At 43.5% G+C, this 16,636-nt stretch overlaps 2 protein-coding genes across 2 annotated transcripts; both read right to left on the bottom strand.

Moving 5' to 3' along the window:
* Positions 1-798: 798 nt before the first annotated feature.
* PPBP (pro-platelet basic protein (chemokine (C-X-C motif) ligand 7)) lies at positions 799-2,757 on the bottom strand. Its single transcript, NM_001171772.2, is given in 3 exon segments — positions 799-1,750; positions 2,094-2,229; positions 2,566-2,757. Coding segments are annotated over 3 exon segments (357 nt in total). The 5' UTR covers positions 2,684-2,757; the 3' UTR covers positions 799-1,647.
* A 10,109-nt stretch (positions 2,758-12,866) lies between these two features.
* On the bottom strand, positions 12,867-15,096 carry LOC106557449 (alveolar macrophage chemotactic factor-like). The gene is made up of 4 exons (XM_038556318.1): positions 14,982-15,096; positions 14,707-14,839; positions 14,504-14,587; positions 12,867-14,151 (listed from the first exon to the last, which is right to left on the bottom strand). The coding sequence occupies exons 1-4, from the start codon at positions 15,094-15,096 to the stop codon at positions 14,133-14,135; spliced, it is 351 nt and encodes a 116-aa protein (XP_038412246.1). The 3' UTR covers positions 12,867-14,132.
* Between the last annotated feature and the right edge of the window lie 1,540 nt (positions 15,097-16,636).

The raw sequence follows: 16,636 nt of genomic DNA, 5'->3' as shown, positions 1-16,636 counted from the left end.
TATTAACTCTTAATTTTCACATCAACTGTGTGAGATAAATAATGCTATTATCCCCTTTTAGAAATGAAGAAACTAAGGCACAGAAAGGTTGTGCAACTTTCCCAAAGTCACACAGCTAGCAAGTGGTAGAGTTATTGATCCAATTATTCTCTCTGCAGAGGATGTCCTCTTAACCAGATCACAGCTATCTTGTGAGAATTATTTAATTCGTTCTTACAGAACACTCAATATGCCTGGTATATTGAAACTTATCAATAAAGTTCAGCTGTTATTATAATACATTTAAAATGACACAAATCATCAACTAGTCATTTTGCTTGCTATACTGTGGAATGCTGAGGTGTAAAAAAAAAAAGGCAATTAAGGCATTTTTCCTCCAACAATTCTGTTAAAATTAATATATGACAACAAAGCAATAACAGATTTTGATTTCCTGTTAACACTTGTGTGAGAATAGTGTGGGTGTAAATTTAAGGGATTTAGAAATACCGGAGGGAAGGGGAAGAGAATGGGCAAAGCAGATGAAGGGGGACAGGAAGTAGAGGCTTCCAGTTATGGAGTGAGTAGACCATTGGAACAAAAGACACAGCATAGGGAATATAGTCAATGATGTCGTAATAATGTTGTAACAGTGTCATAACATCACAGATGGTACTTGTGCACACGGCATAAGGTACTGGGAAGTGTAATCACTCCGCTGAAATGAATGCAACATTGGGTGTCAACTATATTCAAATGAAAACAATTTTAAAAAGAATGAAAGTTCTGTTGACTATAAAATAGTAATTAGAAGTCCGGTAAGGTTTACATTTTTTATTTCACTCATTCACAAGGTTGATTCTAATACTAAAATTGTAACCAGGCAGATATTAAGTGAATACAGATATATAGAAACATGATTGGTTAAAACATTTAACACCATACTGAACCTGTATTGTTATTAGTATTATTATTGAAAATACTGAAGTCTTTAAAAATAGAGAATATTAATGTTTTTCATCATATATTTTTTATTCCACTAGGATTAAATATATTCTTTTTAAAATAAATTACCTCTGCTTATAAGACTCACATTATCCAACTTTATTATTTTGGGGTTTGAAGGTTAAAATAAACACTTAAAAGCTCTTTCAGAAAATGCTTTGAAAGAAGACATCCTAAGATTAAGACAATGAAAACCTCTATTACGTGCCTAAATTAATTAACAAACACTTATTGAACAAATGCTCTATTCTGGGCTCTGTGCAATTCCTAATATCATTGACCATTATGGAATCTGTTAATCATCATGGGCATAGCTAGTCTAACTAGTAAAGTACAACCAGCTAAGTTAACACACATGCAAGTATTTGAAAAGACAATTTTAAATAAAGGAACGCAAAGCAAGGGGCCACGTTTAACCAAGAGTTAGAGAATAAACCATACACTATATTTCGAATGTAAGTTTGCTTATTGTCGCCTTCTCTTTGCATCTATTAACCAGCCTTCCCAGAATACCATGCGACTTTTTGAGGCAGAATAGAAAACATATCCAAAGTTTCATACAATGCAAATAGGTGTTTTGGATAAATAAGAACTCCAGAGAGTCAAGCCTTTAAACTCCTACCATTCGTGGGGGATAAAAGAGTTTGACAGAACGAGAACAGGTCATGCCGTTCTCTCAGCACTTTCCAAAATTTTCTGGACTATTCTCTTGATTTTGGGAGCTTCTGGGTCCAGGCAGATTCTCTTCCCATTCTTCAGCATGGCTCTGAAAGAGGGAATGGAATTCTGTGTGAGCAACGCCTGAGAATATTCATTCAGCAGTTTGGCGCCTGCCTTCTGCCCAGGGCATGATCCTGGAGTACCAGGATCGAGTCCCACATCAGGCTCCCTGCATGGAGCCTGCTTCTCTCTCTCTCTGCCTGTGTCTCTGCCTCTCTCTCTGTGTGTGTGTCTCTCATGAAAAAATAAATAAAATTTTAAGAAAAAAAAAAAAAAGGAATTCTGTGTGAGTGCATCCTGCCATGACTCTCCGAAGGGATCCATGGGGCTGGGGTAATATAGGTTTCCCTAACTCTCAATGAGACAATGATATGGAAGCAAGGACTTACATCACTTCGACGTTGGCACAATGGGGTCCTGCTCGGAGCACCTCCAAATTTTGGATGTTACTTGGATGAATGCCAGAGACAGTCTTTGTACACATGCAGCGAAGTTCCAAGAACCGCTCACAGTCCACACTCTTAGCTGGAGTAGAAAATGTGGCTCTATTAGTGGTCACGATTATGGGGAAGACCTTATCTCTTGACTTGTTTCCTTAGTCCCCTTATTCGTTAGCTGGCTCTCCTAGAGCCACTGTGTACATGATCTTCAAACCTTCGGTCAAGTACCTGAGCAGAGCGCCTGGCACCTGTTAGGTGCCCACGAAGCACAACCTCGCCACTTAGAGTCATCAGTATAAAGACCGTCTCCAGCCCCAGGAGAACCAGGGCAGGCTTTCCCCCCATACACTGCTGCAGCAGAAGCAACCACAGCTGCAGAGCAGCAGACACCCCACCCTCAGTTTTCCTGCCTTTCTCTTACTTTCTCCAGCAGTGGGGATGAGTGTAGTCAGGAGCAGGGACAGCAGCAGCAGCCCCCGTAGGACCTGGAGAGTGCTGGCGTTGGTACAGGAGGAGGTGGCCTTAGGTCTGAGGTTCATGGTGGGGAAGACCAAGCTACAGCTGTTCCTAGAGGCAGGAGACCTCAGAGTGAGGACGAACTGCTGCCCAGGAGTCTGCAACAATGTGCTTTTTCATGCTCTCCTGATGCCTTTTATACAAGCTCCCTCAATGCTAGTAAGGAGAAAAAAGATAGGGAAGGAGAAGTGAGGGTGTATGGAGATACATGGTGGCCAAGTTGTGCCCAACTCAGATAAACACCAGGCGGGTCAGGGTTCCTGCTAAATTTCATTTTTGCTTCCCTTTGTAGCCTCCCTCTCCTTTTCTCAGTCCCTATCTCCTCTACACAAATATTACCTCCCGCTTAGGAAGGTAAGAACTAGACTGAAGGGCAGCCTGGGTGGCTCAGCGGTTTAGCGCCGCCTTCAGCCCAGGGCGCGATCCTGGAGACCTGGGATCGAGTCCCACATCGGGCTCCCTGCATGGAGCCTGCTTCTCCCTCTGCCTGTCTCTCTCTCTCTCTCTCTGTCTATGAATAAATAAATAAAATCTTTAAAAAAAAAAAAAAGAACTAGACTGAAGTATTACACATATTTTCTGGGTATAACTGTGTAGATGATGCCCTGCCTCTCCTACAGGCAATTGGTAGGCTTATGAGACACTTTATGACTATCTGAAAGCATAAATATGGGGCTCTCTCTGGTTGCCAAGGAAGGCAGATGTTCTAACTTGGTTGTTGATAAATGTTAGGATTTGTTTGTAGTATGTGCTAAAATATGAGCTAATAGCCATAAAAGGCTCACTTTGCCTTGCACATATTAGTTTATGGGCTGCTTTCTGTTTCCCAAATGTATTATTATTATTATTATTTTTATCATTTCATCCAGAAACTAGAAGAGAAACAAACTCATCCTTCCTTCTGTTATAAAATAAACTGCTTATTTCTGCCATCTGAGCCTACCTTAAAAAGCAAGACTCGGCGTATTTGTTTTTTCTTTTATTTTTAACATTACAGGGAAATATGTAATATAATTTATCATAAAAGATTCATACACTGCAGATGTATGCGGAATAAAAAAGTGTAAGTTTCTCTTCACCATTATTCTACATCCTCACTTTCCAGAGGAAACCTTTGGCAACCATTTGGCTTTAGTTTTCTATTCTATCTGCATTTATATACACATGTATGCATGCATCTACATAGAGACACACACATCATTCATAGAGAAACGCATGTATAAGGTGGAGGTAGACACAGAATTTTTGATAGAAATGGGATCATTTTATAGCCTGCTTTTCTCCTTCAAAAATGTGTCCTCGGCATTCTTTCATGCTACCCCAATGTAGTTTTGCCGCATCCTTTTTAATGGCTGCACGACATTCTATGGCAGGGACAATCCTTTGTCCAATTTCTTATTGGTGACCTCAAGGGTGTTTCCAGTTTTGCTGTATTAAAAATTGCAATAAAATCTCTATTCCTCAATTCTCAGACCCTGATTATGGGCGTCGATCTCAAACTCTACATGACACAGACAAAGCCCGGCAGAGATGCAGGAGGCAGACTTAGACATCACAAGGCTGGCTTGTGTATATCATTGCCTGGATCTCTATTTATCCTATGCGACCTGCTTCCTCGAGTGGACTGTACACTTTTGAAAGCAGAGGCGTGGGCAGCCTGGTGGCTCAGTGGCTTAGCGCTGCCTGCAGCCCAGGGCGTGACCCTGGGGTCCCGGGATCCAGTCCCACGCCGGGCTCCCTGCATGGGGCCTGCTTCTCCCTCTGCCTGTGTCTCTGCCTCTCTCTCTCTCTCTCTGTGTCTCTCATGAGTAAATAATAAATAAATAAAATCTTAAAAAAAAAAAAAAAAAGAAGCAAGCAAGCAGAGGCGTGCCGTAGTTTTCTTGGAATGCTTTGTCCTTAGGTGTGTGGGATGATGCAATACATAGTAGGTCCTCAACAGTGTTCGTGAGTAAATTAATGGCTGTGTGTCAGATGAAGGAAAGTTTCTCTTTCCTTTTTTTTTTCTTTTAAAGATTCCATTCATTTATTTGAGAGAGTGTGTGAGGGAGAGACTGAGAAAGAGAGAAGGAGCAGGGGGAGGGGCAGAGGGAGAAGGAGAAACAGACCCCCCACTGAGCAGGACCCCCCCCCCCACACTCAAGGGGCTCAATTTGGGGCTCCAGGATCAGCACTTGCTCCAAAGGAAGACAGATGCTTCACCCACTCGGCCACCCGGACACCCTTCTTTCTTTTTAAATCAGATACAATCCTCAAAATGAACTCCACGTGGTCCCAAGTACCTAAAGGATAAAAAAAGATGATTTAAAAGCTGGGAATAAAGGATAGAGTTTGGGCTTCAAACTGTCTTCTTATTCAACTATGTACAAATCTTATACATTATTATTTAAACTTCCCTTTTTTTTTGCCTACTCTTTTATACCCTTAAAATTCTGAAAGAAACTCTCAAAATATTCAAATGTACAAAACTACTTTTTTTTAATCAAAAGAATGAATACAGTCGATTATTTTTTCCAATCTTTTTTTTTTTTTTTTTTTTTTGACTTTTAAGCCAATTTCCCCGTTATGGAACAGTGACTGACTGACTGACGATACCTCCTTAAGTTCCTAAGCCCTGTTTTGTAAGTTGTATTTCTTCATTTTCTCACCCCATTTGTTTTCTTCTTGTAACTTCCAGTTGAGCAGTAGAACATCTTAAAATGATTTTCCAGCTCTCCCAACTCAGAAATTCATAGTCTAAGAAACAAGCTCAAGAAAAAAGCTCAGATGTGGAGAGAATTGCGCAGAGGATCTGAGCAGGAAGCAGAGTAAGGAGAGTGGACTGGTTTCTAGTTCTCCCTGAGCTCTGACTTGATCCTCTTTCCTCATGATTGTGATTGAAATGTTATTAATTCTCAGGTCAGAGATATTTTTATTCACATGTAAGCTGAAACCACTTCCAGAGCAAGATACAAAGATTTTTTATTTTATTTTTTTTATTTTTATTTTTATTTTATTTTTTTTTTGATTTTTTTTTTTAAAGTATCATAGTATCTTTCTTTTTCCATCCACCAAATCCCCCAACATATTGTTTGCTGCATTTATTGGCTTCACTCGACACATTTCCCCCCAGAGATACAGGATCCAACTTTCTTTCCTGGTTCATTTAGTACCAGGAAAGAGGTAGGCGCGTAGCAGAGTATCATTAAGTCATTGTCTTAATCAACAAATTTGTCACAAAAGACACATTGTCAGCAAGGTTCATGAGGAAGCATTAACAAATTTCTTGAGTCATTAAAATTTCACAAGCCTATTAGTCGGCATTTGAGGTAAGTAACATTTTGCTAGTTTTCATTGATTCGATAAATATTAAGTATCTACTATGTGCCAGGTGTTTAAAAGTTCTCTTTGTTGTGTGACTTGGTCACTTAACTATTTCTTTTTTAAAAGTGACACCTCAAATATTCGTGCAAAGCGCTGGGAACAGCAATGCTAATCTGCTATTGCTTGTACTATAAAAGATATTTTGAAATCAGTTATTCAACCAAAAGAAGCCAGCTTATACAAAATAGTATGTTTAAGCAAATGCTAGGAAATTAGTGTCAAGATTCTTAGGTTTTAAAATAAACTTGACAGCCTTTTTATCAACCTGACATTGTCATGCTGTTTTATTTCTTCATTTCATTTTGTGGTGAGTTTCTTTATCTCTTTTCTCCTTTAAGTCATTGTATAAATAGCAGAGTCATAGAGTCATTCAGGAAACTAGCAAGTTCTCTACAGCTCAAAACAACTTATCTGTTAGCTATTTTAAAAGAAAAGATCTAAAGACATTGGACGAGCATAATCCATGAAAGTTAAGACATACATTAACTCTGTCCTACACAAAAGATTCTGAACTGGCATCTCCCAAGTATGAAAGAAATGAGCTATCGTTTGAAAATTGATCATAAAAGCAATTGGTACAGAAGATCTTAGGGAGAACGCAATTTTAGGTCTTGTTGTTCAAGTGCCTTAAACAGTAAATTAAAATACTGGCCAGTGAACGATTTCCTCTATGTGCTGAAACTAAGTAAGTTTTCTGTATCATTCTGAGTTGACAAGAATGATCCAGACCTTGATTACTCTGGCACTCAAGTCATTTGAGGCTGATACTGCCCAGAGGTGAAATGAGGGCAGGGTGGCAGAGGGAAGGAAGGAGGATGGGGAAGAACGGAGTGGCCTGGCTTTCCCGGGTGCTCACTCCCTGCGAAGTTTTGCAGGCCTGAGAATTTTCACTTTATCTTTATGTTTGATGACTATCACCCACTGAACATCAACTGTACAATGATATTCTTACGTAACAAGCCAATCCCAAAGTTAGTGGCTTAGAGCAACACTTTACTATTTCTGATCATTCTGTACGTTAATGAGTGGTTCTTCTACCTCACTTAAGCAGGTGTAGTGAGGACCCCTGGAGAGGCTGAGACTCCACCCCTGCCGGGGAGGGACCTGGGCTGGCTGCGGGCCCAGCTTCCTGCCAGGGCACCTTCATCCTCCTGCTTCTTCTCGGTCAAGTTGCATTATTTTTCTTCTCCGAAGTGAAGTGCGTGAAGAGCTGGAAGGAAGGTAGAAAGGAGGCAAACAGAGGAGGAGGGAGGGAGGAGACAGGAGAGCTGGGAAGGGAAAGGATAGAAGAAAAGAGAGGAAAAAAGAAAATTTAAGACTCAAGTCCTCGACTCTCCTCCTATCCCTTCTCCTCCCATCCTCTCCTTCTTGTCCCCCCCTGCACTCCACCCCCTCTCCATCACCCCTCCTTTCCTCCCTGCCTCTCCCTTTCTCTGACCTTTCCTTCTCCTCCTGCCCTCCCCTCCCCTGCCCTGAAGCCCGGATGCACCTCCTAGGTCGTTCCCTTTCAGGAGCCTCTCTCAGGTGCTGCACCAGAGCGGGGTCCAGTGCTGTGAACGGGCCGCAGGGCCTGAGGGGACTGTCTCACCCCAAGCTGTGCCTGCACATCTGCCCAGAGGTAGCCGCATCCCACCACTGGTCAGTAGGGACAGAGGCCTGCTCCCCTGCCTCAATTCAGAATAGCTCTGAAAGGCCACCCCAGCCCCAGAGCTTCTCAGAGCGTCCCCTGAATCTTCTGCCCTAACAGCAGCCCTTCCTGCGACCCCCCCCCCCCCACCGTTTCTTTACTTCCTGACAGATGGTAATTTTTAGAGCTCTCCTCAGTAAACTTCCTGCACACAAATGTCCTCTCAGAGTTGGATTCCAGGGAATCCCACCTAAGAGACTCTTCCTTCCTCTTGAAAAATAGTTAGTCCCTTTTCTTTCTTTCTTTCTTTCTTTCTTTCTTTCTTTCTTTCTTTCTTTCTTTCTTTCTCTTTCTTTCTTCTTTCTTTCTTTCTTTCTTTCTTTCTTCTTTCTTTTCTTATTTTTTTTAGGATTTTATTTATTTATTCATGATAGAGAGAGAGAGAGAGAGAAAGGCAGAGACACTGGCAGAGGGAGAAGCAGGCTTCCGGCCGACACAGGACCCCATCCCGGGACTCCAGGATCACGCCCCAGGCCAAAGGCAGGCGCTAAACTGCTGAGCCACCAGGGATCCCAGCTAGTCCCTTTTCATTCAGCGTCCAAGTAAAGCTTTGTCAGAGAGAACTCAGTATATTGGCTGCCAAAAGGCCTCAAGGCCGAAGGCTTCTCATTTTTGTCATTTCCATATAATGAGTCTCCTGGACTCGGTCTAGTACCTAACAAGATTATCAACAAATGGGTATTGATGGATGAATATTTATAAGAAAGAAAACACACCATACATGTTGGTAATGCTAACACATGAGTGACAGAAAACAGAGAAAGAGTATGTATACATTGTTTCCAGAACCTTCCTAAAAAAAAAACAAAAACTGGTGGAAACAAATTCTTAGGTGCACGAAACATTAATCATTCATGCATCAACAGAAAGAATATAGATACTGTTGGGGAAAAAATGATGGCATTTGAACTACAGGGCCCTAGTTTTCTGAGTTTGAAATAGGGGAGAGGAACTATTTGTCAAGTGTCTACTTTGTTCTAGGATTAGCCCTTGGTGCCTGTCAGTTGGATATTTTTGTACAGATTTTACAGATGAGAAAACGGAAAAATGGAGATGTTAAATAAATCGCCAAGGTCAAATAGCTGGAAGTGCTCAAAATGAGATTTGAAACACAATCACTCTGACTTTGTACTGTACCATAAAGGGTCAAGAATGATCACTGGCCTCCCTGGCTGGAAACGGGTTAGCCAGTTTTTTTCTTTGTTCAACCTAGAGGTGGGTCAGAAAACAAGCATCCCACACTGATGGGGCAGCAGAATCACATCTATGGAGAATGTGGATTTTTGAGAGGAGGAAGGGGTTCTTGAAATTTTTCAATATCTAAGAGACGAGACTCAAGGGGCGCCTGGGTGGCTCGGTAGGTTAAGGGTCTGCCTTCCACTCAGGTCCTGATCTTAGGTCTTGGGGTCCTGCCCCAAGTTGGGCTCTCTGCTCTTGGGGGAGTCAGCTTCTCCCTCTGCCTCTCTCTGCCGCTCTTCCTGCTTGTGCTCTCTTTCTCTGTGTCAAATAAATAAAATCTTAGAAAAGAAATGGAGCTCTAGACTTTGTGGAAACAAAATTTTACACGTAAACTCTAGGTCTTTCTATGTCATTATGAACAATCCTTTTCGGGAATATAATACTAATTCTGCTGAGTAAAAGCAAACCGAGACTGTCAGCCCAAGTCAGAACCGTGCGCACTCTGCTTGTCTCCGGTGATTCAGCCGGGGAGCCGGGGAGCCGGGGAGCCGGGGAGGCAAGTCCAAATCCCCAGGTGCTCGTTCTGTGTGGTCAATTTCCCAATTTGTAACACCCAGGAAGGACTTTGGAAGTCGCATACAACATGAGAGTTACCCACACCGATTCTTTTCCTTATACAAGAATTAAAAGTATGATAGAATAACAAAGCCACGAGTCAGATTTGATCATAGATCTTGTCATACCTTCAGGAATTGAAGGATTATGTGAATGTGTCACACCCAGACGCAAACAGGAAAATGTGGTAAAATGAAAGGCCTTAATTAAACATGGAAAATGGTCTGGTTTGGGGCAGTAACAGATCTTTTCGCTGACCTTTTGTTTAAGTTCTAGTGATTTCATAACTGACAGTTTCAGGTGGATAACAGAAGGAATGTAGTGTTTAGGAGTTTACATGAGGAAAACATAAGGTATATCCCTAGAAGACCTTCACTGGGTTAACTTTCCCCAAATATGTTAATCCTTGAATTTGCTAGTGGCAGGATCAATGGTAATAGTAGGGCTAGTGAGTAGTAGCTGTCACTGAGGTTCTTGGATAGGTTATATATTTCAGTGATAGAATCTTTGTTTAAAAAAAGTTTTTATTTATTTATTTGAGAGACAGAGAGAGAGAGAGAGCACAACCTGGGGGGAGAGGGGCAGAGGGTGAGGGAGAAGCAGATACCCCAAGCCCAATGAGGCTCCATCCCAGAACCCCAGGATCATGAGCTGAGCTGAAGGCATCCCTCAGTGATATAATCTATTTTTTTTATAACAATGAATTATAACATGAGTATGGCAAACAATTGCAAATGAGGACTCCTTCTGTGGTCTGTAAACAAACTAAACCTACAAATCTTGCTTCTGGAAAAACAAAGGTCTTGAATGATGACAAAGAAAAAAGTAATCAGCAATGTTTATTTCTTCACAGAACATCCATTTCACCTTTTCAAAGGACATGTAATATGCTTTCATTTATTAATGTCAGGCACTTACTCAATGAGTATTTTGGGGCTGATACGAAAAATCAGAGATTGTTTAAAACACTGAAATTTATAGTCTGCACATCTATGGTAATTTGGCTTGTTTTGTTAGGTTTCCTAATACTAGTGTATGATTCATAGGTTCAAAGGAAAAACGTTAGAGAAAGTAAAAAGATACCACAGAAGTTTAATGATCTTTTAAAAAATTTGGAGGTAGTTTGTGCTTTTCTTTACTGCTAAAAACTTTTGTCAGCAAATCACCTCCGAATTTTTCCATATCTTTTTATCTTCCTGTCTTTTTTCATTTTTTCTGTCATATAGAAATATTGCTATAATTAATATACTATATTAATTAATGTGTTAATAACACATAAGAATCTAATTGGTATTTTACATATAAGGAGAGATGAAAAGATGTAGAGTAACATAATTTAGATATAGATTTGCTGATAATACATTAGTATGTACTAATAAATACGTATGTGTCAGTATAAGCATATATATTAATCCAGTTGAGGTATGTATATATATGCATAGCGATTGGATTAGTTTCCTTCCTTCCATTTTCTTGCTTTTCCTAAGAATGAGCTATTTACATGAAATTGCTGGAGTTTTTGTTTGTTTGTTTTTAAAGATTTTTAAAATTTGTTTATTCATAAGAGACACAGATTGAGGCAGAGGGAGAAGCAGGCTCCCTGTGGGAAGCCCAATGAGGGACTTGATCCCAAGATCCCGGGAACATGCCCTAAGCCAAAGTCAGTCGCTCAACCACTGAACCACCCAGGTTTATCAAAATTGTTTTGATCCTGAGAGACAGTGGGTCTCATTTAGCTTGGAACATTCTTCTGCTTAAGCACCTACTATGTGCTAAGCAGTGTCCTAAAAAGAGAGATGAATGTGACCAGCATATACCTGACCTCATACAGCTTACAGTGAAGTTGGATAGACACTAAGTAAATGACCACATGTATATAATGTCTCCGTGGATTCTACAGTCATGTCAGTGACAAAATATTAAAAGGAAAGGAACAAAAAAAAAATAAAAAGAAAAATAAAAAGAAAAAGAAAAAGAAAAAAATAAAAGGAAAGGAACAAAATGATATGAGAGGATATAAAAGAGGCCTTCATCTGGTAAGGGCAACGACCAGTGAGGCCCTAGGTGACAGATAAACTGATCTGGAAGTAAGGCTGGAGTTAGCCAGGTAAAAGTGAGAGGCGGTTGTCGTTGGTTGAGGGGACTGAACCTACCAAAGCTGTCTTTGGATTACTTGTAGATGAAAAGAAGGAAAGAGAATAAAGGAATTATAACTTCTTCACCACCACGGTCGAGCAGGTTACTGATGTTAGGACACAGCCTGGTAACCTGAGGTTCACGATACTTTATGAACTCATTAGGCCACCCTGTGTTCAGGTACTGAGGCAGAGATAAATGACATATGGCTGAGGTCTGGGAGAACTTGTAGAATAATGAAGCCTACAAACCAAAACCCCCCACAATACTAATATTTGCTATTCAAAGAAATTCAAATACCTAGAAGACGCTGGGAGGCCAGCAAAATGGAAACCAGGAGTTCCTCCTGGAGTGTCAATGGAAAATTTCCTGAAGGAAACATTGCTTGAGCTGAGTTCTTTTTTTTTGTTTGTTTGTTTTAATTTATTTTTTATTGGTGTTCAATTTACTAACATACAGAATAACACCTAGTGCCCGTCACCCATTCACTCCCACCCCCCGCCCTCCTCCCCTTCTACCACCCCTAGTTCGTTTCCCAGAGTTAGCAGTCTTTACGTTCTGTCAGTTCTAAAGGATGAGCAAGTTTCCTCCTATGGGTGGAAAGTGAAAAGGCCCTTCCAGGTAGAGGTGCTAGCACAACCAAAGGTGTGGACCCAGCAAAGAACACGCACAGTTAGGGGACTGAGTTCCTGACTTGCACGGATGCAGGGGAAATGGGACATTGAAGTAGTAATCAGCAAGGGTGGCCTCATGAGACAGAATCCAATCTGCCATCCTTTGCAACTGTGATATGTCTAGAAAACAGGGAGCCCATTAAGAATTTAAGGTAAGGAACTCTTACCTTAAATTTGTGGTTTCTTTCTTTTTTTAAAAAACAATTTTATTTATTCATGAGAGACACAGAGGCAGAGACATGGGCAGAGGGAGAAGCAGGCTCCTTGCAGGGAGCCCGATGCAGGACTAGATCCCAGGACTCCAGGATCACGACCGCTGAGCCACCCAGGCATCCCAAATTTGTGTTTTCTAAACAACCTGAAGGCTGTTGGGGCTCTGAAGGAGTAACTGGAAGGGGCCTAAGCTTGGAGAAAGGTGGAACTAATGCAATGGCCCTGGGAAATGAGGGTCCTCTCTGCTGGTCAGAAGGTAGCATAGTTATTTTTAAGATAATGTGGAATTAAAGACAATAGAAACTTTGTAATAGTATAAGAAGGAAGAAACAACCAAAATAAATTTTATAAATCTTTTTTTTTTCCAGCGAAGTGCTATAAACCAATGAGACATGCAACAAAAAGTTATTTTCACATAGTAAGCTTGAGGTCTTTTTTATTTTTTTTTTTAAGATTTTATTCATGAGAGACACAGAGAGAGAGGCAGAGACACAGGCAGAGGGAGAAGCAGGCTCCACGCAGGGAGCCCGATGTGGGACTCGATCCCAGGACTCCAGGATCACGCCCTGGGCCGAAGGCAGACGCTTAACTGCTGAGCCACTCAGGCATCCCAGTGAGTGTGATAATAGATAATATAGCATATATTATAATAGATAATATCCTTATAACAAAATCATCAAATCCTTAACCTATGTATATTTTTTGTAAATCAAATGTGAATCTACATTTAAATAGCTCACATGTATTTTCAAAACTTGCTGAGTACAAATCATTGTTAAATTTGCTTTTATTCCTAAAAAATGCAAATAATGCATTTCCATAAAAACTAGAAATAGGGAATTTGCCTATTTCCTAGCTTTTCCTCTATCCAAAACATATACTTAGTGACTAGAATTATAGTATTCCTAGTAAAATGGTTAATACACACCATAAAATCAACGTTTAATGAGTAAGTCATGACATTATGCCATACTAAGAAGACATCAGATGTCTAAAATTATAGGAAAGTACTATATTAGTCCTTATAGAACTTAAACGTTTAAAAGTTCTAAATAAGGAACTATAATTTTATACACAGAACTGCATGATACACCAGCTTTTTAAGGCAATATAACTTAGCATCCCAGAGCCAAGCGCATCCTCCTAACGTATTCCCCAAGAAACGATACCAAAGTATTTCCTATTTCCTGAGGAGTGAAGATAACAGTTTATCTCCATCTACTGCATCTAATGGAATATCATTCACATATTAAATCCACAGCCTTCTCAGCACTATCCTAAGGAATGCATTCTAAAAATAAAGTCGTTACCTTGAAAGCTTAGAAACCACTGATTCTTGACTCACAATTTAGTCAATCGCCAAAGATTCCAATAGCAAGGCAGATAAAATAACGGCAAATAAATACCATGTTAAATATTTCACGAGCTGAGTATTAAGCTGGAAGGACAAACATGGGTCATCCCCTCCCCCAAAGTGGGGAATTTGGGGAGAAGCGTAGCTGGTCCGCGGAACCTCGGCCTCACTTCCAGTCTTCCCGGCCTCCCAGGCCCACAGAGAGCACTTCCAAGGCGCTGGGCAGTTCTCCCAATGCGTGGTCCTTCCTCTTAATCCGTCTTTCTCGCACTGTTGAGAAAAGAATCCCAGCAGTTCAACCGATTTCCACCCTCCTGTCTGCTCCAACCTGTTTTCAAGACACTGAGCTTAAGATCGCTGGAAGGAGCCAAGGGTGGTGTCAAGGACCTTATCAACCACCGAGATACTTCTCCGTGACGAGCCCTCTGGAATCCCTCGGGCAATTACATGCGACCTTCCAGGACAACTTCCCCCCTCTCTCTTGGAAGGTCTTTTATTCTAAGCGAGATCTGGAATGTGGCAGGCAAATCCCACGCAGAGGGGGGAAAGAAAAATACAAATCTTGTGAGGTCTGCGCTCTCCAAAGAGATTTACAAGCTCCAAGATCAAAGCCACAGTGTACCTGTCCAGAATCTTCTGGATGGCCTTCTTCAGCGCAGGCGTTTCTGGGTCCAGGCACACCTCCCTCTTGTTCTTCAGGGTGGCTCTGCGGAAAAGGGCGACAACAACAGCAAAGGATGAGCCTTGGGGCGCGAGGGCCAAGACCGGCTGAGGCGCTTCTCTCCGCCGGAGGTCGCGGGGGTCGCCGAGCGCGCGAGGACTTACATGACTTCCACCCGCGGGCACTGGGGGCCGGCGGCGACCACCTGCACTTTAGCGATCATCCTGGGATGGATGCCCGGGGTGGTGCTCAGGCACACGCAGCGCAGCTCCCTCACGATGGAAGCCACGGGACCCGCTGCGGACAGACAGACGCCGTGGAGGGCAGGTCGGGGCCCCGCGCGCCCCCCGCGCCCTCCCCAGCGCCCCGCGCCCTCCCCAGCGCCCCGCGTCCCCCCAGCGCCCCGCGCCCTCCCCGCGCCCTCCCCGCGCGCTCTCACCGCTGCCCAGGGGCCCCGGCGGCGTCAGCAGCAGCAGCAGGAGCAGCGCGCAGAGCCAGCCCGGCAGGCGGGGGACGCGGGGGGCGCGGGGGGCGCGGGCGGGCGGGAGGCTCATCGCGGCCACCGACGCTGCACGGGGCGGCTCTAGAGGCGGGGAGGGGGTGCCGGAGCTCCAGCGCACTGCGGCTCCCTCGAGCCCTCCGCGCCCCTTTTATCTGCACGAAACCCCGGCTTGGGGATGCTTGGGACGTTCCCGGGATGCGGGGGGCGGGGTGGAGGGGCTGAGCCGCGGAGCCGGGGGTGGGGGGAGGGCGGCTGGGAGGAGCTGCCGGTGCCAGCTGCGCGCTGGGCTTCGCGGCCGCCTGCTCCGCGCGGCGTGGGGCGCGGTCCCGCGGGGGGTTCATCCCCGAGGCCAGCCGGGTCAGCGAAGGCCACTTCTCCTGGGGACGGAGCCCTTGGGACAAGCCCCTCGTTTCCATCTAAGGGGGAAGCCTGGAATCAAACGGACAGGTTTGACTTCAGAAAAGTGTCTAACCGACCTTGCTAATCAATCACCATCATCATCATCACCGTTCAGGAAATGTGAGCTGTGGTCACAACTGCCCTAGACAGGGGTCCTGGGTGGCGCAGCGCTTTGGCGCCTGCCTTGGGCCCAGGGCGCGATCCTGGAGACCCGGGATCGAATCCCACGTCGGGCTCCCGGTGCATGGAGCCTGCTTCTCCCTCTGCCTGTGTCTCTGCCTCTCTCTCTCTCTCTCTCTCTCTCTGTGACTATCATAAATAATAAATAAAAGAAAAAAACTGCTCTAGACAGAAAGTCTTTCCTCTTCTGCTCGCAGGTAGGTCATTGCAGGTTTCTCGAGTTAACTTAGGATTCTTTGGCCTTCAGCTAGCTCTAAAGGCCAAGATATTTTCTCCATGTCCAGGTAGTCTTCCAAAATCTTCAAAAATCACTCAGCAAGTTGCCCTGGAAGCGGATGCCTCGCCTTCCACAGTTCCATACACTGGGGAATTGGAAGAGGTCGCTCTTTTGGGAGGGGGATGTGACGGGGGTGGTAAGTACAGATTGAAGCAGAGTCGGGGCTGAGCCCGGTCCAGCCAGGGCCCCAGACTCTAGCCAGGTGTGTAATTGACCCAATTTGGACAAGCTGTGGGAGCTAATGAATTTGAGGAGCTCTTCTGGAAGTTTTGTCCAGGGATTTGAATCAATTTGGCAGCAAGACAGCACCCACTCCAGCCTCGCTCAACTTCATGGGAGGGAAAGGTGATTAAACACAAGTTTCTGGAGTGATTTACCTTCACGATCAGTGGTTGTGTCAATCCACAGGCCTACTTTAATCCAAATGAGGCCAGAGCTGACCCCTGAAGATGCCAGGTGAGGTAGCTTCCTGCTCCCCCACCCTCTTCCTCCTCTCTCTCTTAATTGTGGAAATAGAATACTGACAATTTATTTTATTTTAAGATTTTATTTAAGATTTATTCATGAGAGAAACAGAGAGAGAGACAGACAGACATAGGCAGAGGGAGAAGCAGGCTCCATGCAGGGAGCCCAATGTGGGACTGGATCCCAGGTCTCTAGGATCCCACTCTGGGCTGAAGGCTGTGCTAAACCGCTGAGCCACCTGGGCTGCCTGAACACTGACGTTTTTATTATT

Source organism: Canis lupus, chromosome 13 (assembly GCF_011100685.1).
Source record: "Canis lupus familiaris isolate Mischka breed German Shepherd chromosome 13, alternate assembly UU_Cfam_GSD_1.0, whole genome shotgun sequence".
NCBI lineage: Eukaryota > Metazoa > Chordata > Mammalia > Carnivora > Canidae > Canis > Canis lupus.
Note: the sequence above shows the minus strand (reverse complement) of the source record. Positions and strands in the feature narration are given on the sequence as shown.

Coding starts and splice junctions, on each gene's coding strand:
- LOC106557449 (XM_038556318.1), bottom strand. CDS start 15,096: ATGAGCCTCCCGCCCGCCCGCGCCCCCCGCGCCCCCCGCGTCCCCCGC. Junction 14,840..14,981: donor GCCGGGGCCCCTGGGCAGCG/GTGAGAGCGCGC, acceptor GTCTGTCCGCAG/CGGGTCCCGTGGCTTCCATC. Junction 14,588..14,706: donor TGCCCGCGGGTGGAAGTCAT/GTAAGTCCTCGC, acceptor CCTTTTCCGCAG/AGCCACCCTGAAGAACAAGA.